General features: G+C 38.7%; 1 protein-coding gene and 1 pseudogene across 1 annotated transcript; both read left to right on the top strand.

The window, feature by feature from the left end:
- LOC109837470 overlaps positions 1-5,017 on the top strand; it is a 9,780-nt pseudogene extending 4,763 nt beyond the window's left edge.
- LOC109837468 (S-norcoclaurine synthase 1-like) lies at positions 6,587-10,393 on the top strand. Its single transcript, XM_020405727.1, has 4 exons — positions 6,587-6,977; positions 7,537-7,784; positions 7,921-8,245; positions 9,878-10,393. Exons 1-4 carry the CDS (start codon positions 6,711-6,713, stop codon positions 10,118-10,120), a joined length of 1,083 nt encoding a protein of 360 aa, XP_020261316.1. The 5' UTR covers positions 6,587-6,710; the 3' UTR covers positions 10,121-10,393.

Here is a 10,845-nt window from a genome sequence, read left to right as displayed (position 1 = left end):
TGTTCCACTATGCATTCTTTATCCGCTGCCTTTTGTATTTAAGTTCTGATCTGTTTGCTATTTTTGTGTTGAAGTTAAAAGGTACATGAAGTTCATGATGGGTTTAAAATAAAACTTCAGAAAATGGATAAAATAGCTAAGTGCCACTTTTTTGCCTTATTTAACATAATTAGGAATGATGGTTTCTATGAAATACTGAGCCCTAAAAGCAATACTGTAGATGATGACTATCACAATTCCTCATAATATTCTTCCCCATTAGCCTGGTAACTTTTGGTTACATCAGGCAGTAATCTAGTGAGAGAACACAATGGGCTGCTGCGCGTGATAAGAAATTCACACAGTATGGCTGCATAGTGGAGGGGGAAACATGAGAGAAATAACTAGATCACTTGAGAAGTTAAAGAACATGCAATGGGCTGCTGCTCGTGATAAGAAATTCGCACAGTATGGCTGCATAGTGGAGGGGGAAACATGAGAGAAATAACTAGATCACTTGAGAAGTTAAAGAACATGGAGAAAAGGAGAAGTTGGGAAATCTAATGTGCAGCTTTACTGGTGAGCATATTTATGCTGCCGACCACCTAGGCAGGTCTTTAAGAGTAATGGTTAGAGCAGTAACGGACTAGTGGAAAACCCTCAAGCAATGAAGGGCAGGCTGATGAATTAAAAATATCAGAAGGGCAATGGACAATGGATGATGCTGGTTGTATTGGCTGGAAAATATCAAATTGGTGCAGAGGTGGCCAACATAAGGTAAACCCTCAAGCAATGAAGGGCAGGCTGATGAATTAAAAATATCAGAAGGGCAATGGACAATGGATGATGCTGGTTATATTGGCTGGAAAATATCAAATTGGTGCAGAGGTGGCCAACATAAGGTAATGATGGCAAATGAGAAGGAGGGAAAAGTTAAGTGTTACAATCACCAGTTCTAGTTACTCTATTAATTAGGTCTTATTTAAAGGGCACGGTAAACTAGATTTTGATCAGTGATGAAAGGAGATGAGATCTCGATCTGGAAGGTCTTGAGTGGTTTACTTGGCTTATGTATGATGTCAGACTAGTTGATTTTTTTAGCATGTGAGATTGTATCCAAATGAAATCTTCGAAGTATTGCCATCTGCCATCCATGAACATGGCTGACGAGGCATGACAGCGAAGAGGCAGTTTTGGTACTGAAGGGATAGTCTCCTGTTATATTTTTTAGAGTTTAGTTGCTCAAGTTCTGATCATATTTTCCCCTTATAAGATGCTCCATTTTGCTTGAGAGCAGCATACTTGTGACACCCCCACTTTAGTCTAACATAGACTAGTGTGAAGAAATGTTAATGACTTAAATAAAGAAGCCCAAGGCCTAAGAACAACTAGTGCTAGTATTTTGCCAGTAGACTTTAGCCAACATCAAGTTGCTCTCGGTTGGTCTCATGGCTTGCACGCGCCAACGGGCCCGTAGTATGGCTGCATAGTGGAGGGGGAAACATGAGAGAAATAACTAGATCACTTGAGAAGTTAAAGAACATGCAATGGGCTGCTGCTCGTGATAAGAAATTCGCACAGTATGGCTGCATAGTGGAGGGGGAAACATGAGAGAAATAACTAGATCACTTGAGAAGTTAAAGAACATGGAGAAAAGGAGAAGTTGGGAAATCTAATGTGCAGCTTTACTGGTGAGCATATTTATGCTGCCGACCACCTAGGCAGGTCTTTAAGAGTAATGGTTAGAGCAGTAACGGACTAGTGGAAAACCCTCAAGCAATGAAGGGCAGGCTGATGAATTAAAAATATCAGAAGGGCAATGGACAATGGATGATGCTGGTTATATTGGCTGGAAAATATCAAATTGGTGCAGAGGTGGCCAACATAAGGTAATGATGGCAAATGAGAAGGAGGGAAAAGTTAAGTGTTACAATCACCAGTTCTAGTTACTCTATTAATTAGGTCTTATTTAAAGGGCACGGTAAACTAGATTTTGATCAGTGATGAAAGGAGATGAGATCTCGATCTGGAAGGTCTTGAGTGGTTTACTTGGCTTATGTATGATGTCAGACTAGTTGATTTTTTTAGCATGTGAGATTGTATCCAAATGAAATCTTCGAAGTATTGCCATCTGCCATCCATGAACATGGCTGACGAGGCATGACAGCGAAGAGGCAGTTTTGGTACTGAAGGGATAGTCTCCTGTTATATTTTTTAGAGTTTAGTTGCTCAAGTTCTGATCATATTTTCCCCTTATAAGATGCTCCATTTTGCTTGAGAGCAGCATACTTGTGACACCCCCACTTTAGTCTAACATAGACTAGTGTGAAGAAATGTTAATGACTTAAATAAAGAAGCCCAAGGCCTAAGAACAACTAGTGCTAGTATTTTGCCAGTAGACTTTAGCCAACATCAAGTTGCTCTCGGTTGGTCTCATGGCTTGCACGCGCCAACGGGCCCGTGGGCCCGGGGCGCGACAAATGGTATCAGAGCAATTGCTAACCGGCAGTGTGGAGCTAAATGCTATACGCGGCTAAGTATACCATGTGGATGTGGTTGGAGCCACCTCTAGAACCCGTAGGAGCCACCTATAAAGTCCACATCGCCTAGCAGTGATACTGGGATGTGTCAATTGTCATATCGTGACGACAAGGACGTTGTCTTTATAAGGTGGGGGTGATTGTGATACCCTCATTTTAGTCCCACATGGACTAGTGTGAAGAAATGTTTGTGGCTTAAATAGAGAAGCCCAAAGTGCAAAAACAAGTAGTCCTAGTATTTTGGCAGTGGATTTTAGCCAACATCAAGTTGCTCTCGGTTGGTCACGGTTTGCACGTGCCAACGGGCCCATGGGCCCGTGGCGTGACAATACTCCTATGTAACTCAAAATGAAGAAGTCGTCAGTAGTTTAACTAATCTGAACAGTATGGTCAATGCAGGGTTTGAATGAGAAACAGAAAACGGACGTCTTCTTTTCATGGTTCAGATGGTAAACAATATCAACTCTTAGTTGGTTATTAGATGTTATACCAAGGCATCCATCTCAAATGACAGGGAATTAGTTGTAGAAACTCAGTGCTGAGAATAATCCAAGATTTAAACTTTAACACTGACCATCATGTCAAAACCTTGGCTGAAGGAATTATACACGTTACAATGCTGAAGTACGGAGGCAATGCAGCTTAGGGTCGTAGTACTTTGGTTTAACCAACGCATTTTTGAAATTAATCTACCCCTTTTTATGATTTTGACAACTTCAATTGCACATATTTGAAATGTAAATTTTTTCTGTAGAAAGGCTCATAATATTTCACATTTAATACTTTGGATAAACTTAATGAGCAGTGGCCACCGAAGCCTGGCTCATAGTAAAGGGTGGGTGGGTTGGGTTATAGGATCGTAAGTTCCAAAATTGGGCTACCAAGATTCAACTTCAAACAAAGAAGAAAAACAATGATCAAAATTTTTGTAATGCTCTAGCACGAACAACGATCACTTTGTGAATACGGTGCCACTAATGGGGATGGTCGTTTTAATTCTTTTTGATTGGCTTCATATCATAAAATCATAATGATCACATGCCATCCTATTCTTCAAAAAGTTTTCTATTTTGACTTGAATGTTACAGCTCTTAATTTTCATTTTTCCCATTCTTCTTTTTGTACAAATTCATCACCGTGGATTATATGCATAGGTCATGCTACCATTTCCCGCACCTAAAGCTACATTCGATCAATTTTGCTGCAGTGTGGTAGTCCATAAGCCTATTATTGTATACTTCTGGCACGCCACTGTGAACTTTCTACAAGTTTCAGGTCCATCAGAGTTGCACAGTAAATATGTAACAAAACCCCACAATATTCTTTTCTGCAGGCATTGGTTTTCTTGCTTGCTCTGGCAGTTAGAGCAGCAAATAGACCTCCACACTATGACAGCGATGATGAGTATATTAACCCCAGGTCAAATATGCGGCAACCATTGATCAACAACAGGCAGGGAGTTACCACCACTGGGGTCCCCGTGCCTGGAGTCAGCGGATGAGAGAGAAGGTACTGTTTCATTCTGTAGAAATTTCATGTGACTTCACAGTATGGAAAACTACCATGAACTTTGAGGGATTTCACACAAATAGGCCATAGATTTTTTTTAAATTATTTTTAAATTAGAGAGGACAACCATGAAGTTTCAAAAGTGTAGAAAAAGATCGTGAAATATCGTAAATTCCTGTTTTTGTACCAATCCACAAGTTCATAAGGGTTATTTAGAAGATGACTAATACATGTCACCTGCGAATGTGTGGAGCAAGTGAAAGTTTGTCACAATTGTTGCGAGATATAGTAGTTTAGTGAAAAAAACGTTACATGGTAGTTCTTTCTATTAAGTAGGCCACAGTTGTTTTGTGCAAAATGCCCCAAATTTCATGGTAGTTTTGTGAAATTTACCCATTTAGTATTACATTTCCCTACTTATGAGTCTAAATCTGACTTCTTTCCAATGAACAGTATGGGCTCGATACTTCCGAGTTCACGTATAATCCATCGGATCCAAGCAGGTTCCCCCAAGCAGCAGCGGCTCCTGCAGAAGAAAGAGGACGGTGTACCATACTTTAAATTTGCATTTGCAACCCCAGCTTCTGCTAGAAAAAGTGTCCTTGAGCAAATTTGGTGGCCACTGTTTGTGCTTGAGTGTGAAGCTATTAGAACTGTCTCTATGTTAGTGTTTGTTAGAGTCATAGTTATCACCTCATGAGTCCATTTCTACCTCGGCCATTTCTAATGGGGCAAAACTTACGTCTGGGCTTGAGCTCGTATGGTTCCGAGGCCTGATTCGGGAAGCTATTATTAATCAGCGATTGCCTGAACTATCCCTTGTTATAGTTTGAGATAATGGACTGGAGGTGTAGACAATGGCCCGTGCGTACCAGAATATTTGTTTCAAGTACAAAGTTTTTGTTGTGTGTACTATTTCGCTTCTAGTTTTGTTGCAAGATGAAACTCTACTAAGTTGGCCAAAACGTAGGATGTTTTGTGGAGAACCATCACGGCTGCATGTCATGAGATGTATTTCGGAGCGCTCCTTGGTATTTTGAAATATAGGAGAGTAGTTGTCCCGGATGATTTCATACTTCAAAAACCGCATAAATTTGTAGTTATAGACCTTATTGATCATCATCTGGGCATCAAAGTTTCTTATATGTTGCTGGGAACGTGATTGTCCCTTTTCCTCTCTTTTTCGCGTGTGTGGAATATAACAGATGAGGAGTGCTAAGGACAAGCAAGAATGCTACTTAATTGACCTTTTTGAGGCGAGTTTGGGTCAAGTTTAGGGGGCGTAAAGAGGCCAAAATTGACCGAACCAGTCCTATTTGAGTCCCAAGTCATTTACAGATTCAAGCGAGCCTAAAGCCATAGATTAAGCACCAAATGCTTTGTAAACAACTTTTGCGTTGATGATTATTGGAAGCGAGCCTTTAAGTTTGAAGCCCAGCGTTTCTGTTTGAACTGTTGGAGAGGAAATGTTATTTTTTTTTCACAACTATAAGTAACTTGTACTATAATGGACGTCCTGTTGACTGAACTTTATGCTAAAACAGTTTCCAACACTTTAGTTCATGCTGTGAAATGAATCTATCCTATTTTTGGGTACTAGAAAATGTGCATAACGGATTTATGTCTTATATTTCGAATTTTTTATATTTTTAAAAAATGTACCCAACGCGTCGACACACACGAACGTAACCTTTATCCTGACCGAATATTAGCAAACATGATCATGCTCGAATATGAACCACTTGTTTATCAAATGAGCTAAAAACCGAGCTAAGCATTGAGCACGTACACGTGAACTACTAGGAGTAGCTTATTTGACAGTCCTAGTCAATTATGTATATATAAGAAAACTCGAAAACCAAATCCAATCCCAAATCAATGACTCTGCAAGTCTAAGTCTCTAAAGCCGGTTCTGAACTACTAATAACATTAAAAGGGAAGAATAAATAACGACGACTTAAAGAGTTGATTTAGATTCTTCTGCTGTGATGTCCTTTTCTTTTTATTGTTAGTTGTTGGCAGTTGGTCATACTTTTCGACAGAATTTATCAGAAGGTTCCACATGGCGTCAGGCCCGGCCCAAGAGGGGGGTAGGGGGGGCGACCGCACATGGCCCCATTTCAAAGGGGGCCCCAAATTTTTAAAAATGCCCATAGTATATTTCTTAATTCTTTCCAATAAGTCTTTTGTTTGTTTAAAAAAGGGCCTAATAATCTAATACTAGCCCACTAAATTAAATAATAATTTATGTCCATTGCCTAAGCCTAACTGCCTAACACCCATGACTCATCTGATTTACATTTTACCGGAAATATACACCAATTAGTACTACAATTATGATTAGTTGCTCATTTGTCTCCTAAAGTTTAGGAAATTCAATTTGAACTCATTAATTCCCAATTAACTATTCCCTATTAACTAGGAAACACACCAATAATGCTATCGTTTATAGTTTAACATTTATATAGAAGAGGGCCTCATTTTATCATTTCGGCAATTTCGCACAGGGCCTCAAAAAAGCTTGGGCCGGCCCTGCATGGCGTGAACATCCTTGCTGACATATAATATAGTTCTGCTGTTATTGTAAAAATGATATGAACTTTCCGATAGAAGTTATAAGAGATCAGTGGGGTTTTATTATTGCTACCAAAGAGAGATCAATTGATCCGGTGAAGTTAACAGATGGAGGCAGAGTCAGCAAATGTTGATGTGAAGCTACAGCAGCTGGGTGGATCTCTTCCAGTTGAAAATGTACAGGCTCTTGCTGCTTCCAAGGGCCTGACTGAGGTTCCTCAAAGGTACATCAGGTCTGACGTTGCGTCTGACTTACACGGTACTGCTCATGATGAGATTCCGATCATCGATCTTGGAAGACTTCTTGATCTCGCGTCCTTCGAGGTTGAAGCCACCAAGCTGAACTTGGCATGTGAAGAGTGGGGATTTTTCCAGGTGAGTGGTGAATTTTGCAAGGATTTAGGGGCCGTCTCATAAATGACGCATATTTTCTAGTGCTTTAAGTTTGCTTGCAGGGAAGATATTACAAGTCGTGATCTTGTTGCTAGTCGAGCATCTACGCAGACTTTGCGGGGGAATTGTAGAACGATCCCCTGCAAATATTCACGTGTAGTTTTGGTTGTCTGAATATTTAATCCTTCATAGCTGAAAACGAATTCATAGTCGGATTTGATTCCTTGCGTTCTAGATGATTTAGCTTGTGGTATTGTCATATAAAGATTTAACATTTGGGTGGATCATACTGTTGAATACATGAAAGAACTATTTTCTGTATATTATAAATTGTACCATAGACAAAATTTATACATCAGTACCTCTAATTCTCCACTTCCGCTTCATCTTCTGTCGTTCTGTTTTAACACAATTTATGCTTACTCTCAAAACTACTTTCTTTTTCTCTAGCTGTCTGTCTAACATTGGGTCTCATCGACAATGGAAATATATCTAAATAGGATGGATTAGAATAGTGAGATTATCATGTCGGAATTTTCAGCTTATAAACCATGGCGTGCCTGAAGAAGTTATCGAAAGAATGAGGGGTGATATTGAAGAATTTTTCCGGTTGCCGTTGGAGGAGAAGAAAGCATACGCACAGCTACCAGGTAGCATTGAAGGCTATGGCCAAGCATTTGTTGTCTCGGAGGAGCAGGAATTGGACTGGGCAGACATGTATTTTCTCGTAACACGACCAGTCACTCGGAGGAGTATGGGATTCTGGCCTACTCGTCCTTCAACTTTTAGGTAAAACCAATTCAGCAAAGAAACTCCATCCGGTCTAAATTCTTGAGTAAGCTTAAGCTATATATGTCGCATATCTTACTCTAATTTTTTCCCCCTCCCCCCATAAAACATCTGAGGTATGTATGGACTGTATTAGGGACACGTTGGGTAAATACTCGGTTGAGTTGAAGCGTGTTGCAGATTGTTTACTAGGATCAATGGCCAAGAACTTGGGACTCTGTCCAGAGGAGTTCTCCAACTTGTTCAACGATGGGCTCCAGTCTGTAAGGATCAACTACTACCCTCCGTGCCCTCATGCCGACAAGGTGCTAGGCCTATCACCTCACTCTGATTCTGTAGGTTTGACATTGCTCCTTCAAGTCAACCAAGTGGAGGGGCTCCAAATCAGGAGAAATGGTGGATGGCTCCCTGTCAAGCCGATCCCTGGTGCTTTGATCGTCAACATAGGTGATATCCTTGAGGTACATTTTGATTAAGCCATAATGCAGTTTTCGATTAATGCAGAGAACAAACAGTTAAAGGTTGTCTCATTTGTATGAATTTAGCTATGCATTTTAATTGGATAATTCATGTTAGTTTTGTTTAGAAAGGATGAATTTAGCTCGTACGCTGGGCCCCTATTTTAGATAAAGAAATTGTAACTCATTAACCATAGTAGTTGGATCATTCAAATGAGACTATGAGCTCTAGGATATCTCTTGGACATCAGCAAATAAGAGTAAGTTTTTAGGAAGAAAATGACATTAAATTTAATTATTATTTACGTGAAAACATTAAAAATATATAGATGACACGATTAGCTTTTTAAGAAAATATATTAAGTCATCCAGTACTTGATATATATATACTTGAAATACATATGCATTGGGACATTCATTAATATGCATGTGTGTGCGTGCGTGCACGCACTGCGTGCACGCACTGCGTGCATGGGTGTGTGTGTATGTGTGTGGGATATATCCACTTTCAAACAGACAAATACGACATTGGATGCACAACAAATTTATCCGTCCCTTTGCACACCCCCTAATTGTAGCACTTTGATACTACTAAAGTTTATGCTTGATAAATCTTAACTTCCATTTGTTGTTACTGAAAAGTTAAATAGTTTGAAAAAAAAATATATATGTGAAGTGTGTTATTTACTTTATTACTTGGAAAAGTTGCTTGTTTTTCAACCACCTGAAGCGCACACATGCATCAAGCCTAGACCTTATAATTTTTTATTCATGGAACTTGGCAAATGCCCGGATATTTTCTTCTTTCTTTCTTCATAAACCATCTCTTTTACTAAGACATGATAATGAAACTAAGAAACAATATATAGTGATGGCCCTGATGGGCCAACACCACCCAAAACAAGGAAATATACATTCAAGTCCCAAAACATACATCCTAAGGAGTTAAGAATGTAAGCGGAGTGGATGCAGAAGCGAATACTGGGATTACCATATTTCGGATACAAGTATGACATTTTTTTTGGACAGTAGACTCACTATTCATAGTTGATTAAAGTTTTTTTTTTTTGACTCCCAATTACATTTGGTACTAAGTAATATTTATTAATTATTAAATGAGATATCCAAGGAAAATGAGTTTAACCTTCACCTTTACATATACAATTGAGGAAAAAATTTCTGTCACATTCTATAATGATTCATAGACATGAGTATGTGTACCCCCATTCGTATACTTGTAAATTCAGGTAGTATTTAGAATATATGGTTATTTCGGGAGATATTATGCCGGATACTTAAGTATATATCTATGTCAATGCGTGAACCTGAAGGTTTAATACTTGACTTTCTTTGTATTAGGAAATATGGTCATATTGGGTACAACACGGCAAATTAGAGACCCTAACTAACAACATCAAAAAGCAAATGCTCCAAATTTCAATGCCAAGCAGAAAGTCGTATGATGGTCTCATTCTCGGAATATTTTCCCAACTAATAACATTGCCTGAAGAACTAGGTCATGTTGAATCTTGAAACTTTGATTTGCACCCAATACTGAAATCTAGTGACTAAAATTTTAGAGGGAAAATGTATGCTTAATTTCCATTTTTTAAAATAATTTCTTTTCTATGACAGATACTAAGCAATGGCCGATATAAGAGCATTGAGCACAGGGCAGTTATAAACCCAGAGAAGGAACGATTATCCATTGCTGCATTTCACAACCCAAACTATGACGCCTTGATTGGCCCTATTCCGAAGCTTGCGGATGGAAATGAGTACTACAAGACTATGAGCCACGAAAACTACATGAAATTGATTGTCTCTGCTAAACTTGATGGAAAGAGCCTCATAGATCAGTTGAAGCTAAAAGAATAAATGATTGCTCCTTTATGTTTAACGGACAAGAGAGAAGAACATGATCATTTTTTTCACCTGATGGCATAAACAACGGTTACTCAATGAGTTAGATTTAGATTCTGCTGGTGCGTTGTCAGTTATATCTTATTATGCAGTTATAGCTCATTATGTACTGATAAGATTTTACTATATACCTTATTCTTAGTGTACCAATGGGAAATTTTCTGTATTTGAGAGAACTGTGGATCACAATAACATGCTTAAGGAGTTATTGTACGGTAACAATGAAAATGGTTTGATTGAATTGTCCGAGATCTTTGCTATCAAATATTACTTGATCTAGTGGAGAATTCTAGATCATCAAACATTTTTAATGAAATATCAAACCCATATCATATCTATAGCAATAGCTACCAAAATGAAGAACTTAATTTGCAAAAAATTCCTGCAGAAAATAGAAAATGGTAGAAGGAATAAAATGCAATTCATTCGGATTACTTCGGCGGTTTACCATTGTGAGGTCAATATCCTTCTAACTTAAAAAACCACCCTTTCATATTCTGATTGAGCTCTCATCCAACTTTTTCTTGGATTTTCTTTTCACCCCTTTTTCTGTTTATTTCAATGCTGATTTGTTCTAGCTGTCCGATAATAGTGTTCTGGATCGATGATAAAAAAAAGTATTATTTGAGAGGGGTCGTAAGCTTTTCCGTTAGCTGAAGAAGCAGCGGTTGGGTGGATAT

This window comes from Asparagus officinalis, chromosome 4 (assembly GCF_001876935.1).
Source record: "Asparagus officinalis chromosome 4, Aspof.V1, whole genome shotgun sequence".
NCBI lineage: Eukaryota > Viridiplantae > Streptophyta > Magnoliopsida > Asparagales > Asparagaceae > Asparagus > Asparagus officinalis.
This window is presented reverse-complemented; position numbering and strand designations above follow the sequence as displayed.

Bases quoted from the DNA above. Each gene is read 5' to 3' on its own strand.
- LOC109837468 (XM_020405727.1), top strand. From the start codon at position 6,711: ATGGAGGCAGAGTCAGCAAATGTTGATGTGAAGCTACAGCAGCTGGGT. The intron at 6,978-7,536 runs GTGAGTGGTGAA...CGGAATTTTCAG, and splicing joins AAGAGTGGGGATTTTTCCAG to CTTATAAACCATGGCGTGCC. The intron at 8,246-9,877 runs GTACATTTTGAT...TTTCTATGACAG, and splicing joins ACATAGGTGATATCCTTGAG to ATACTAAGCAATGGCCGATA.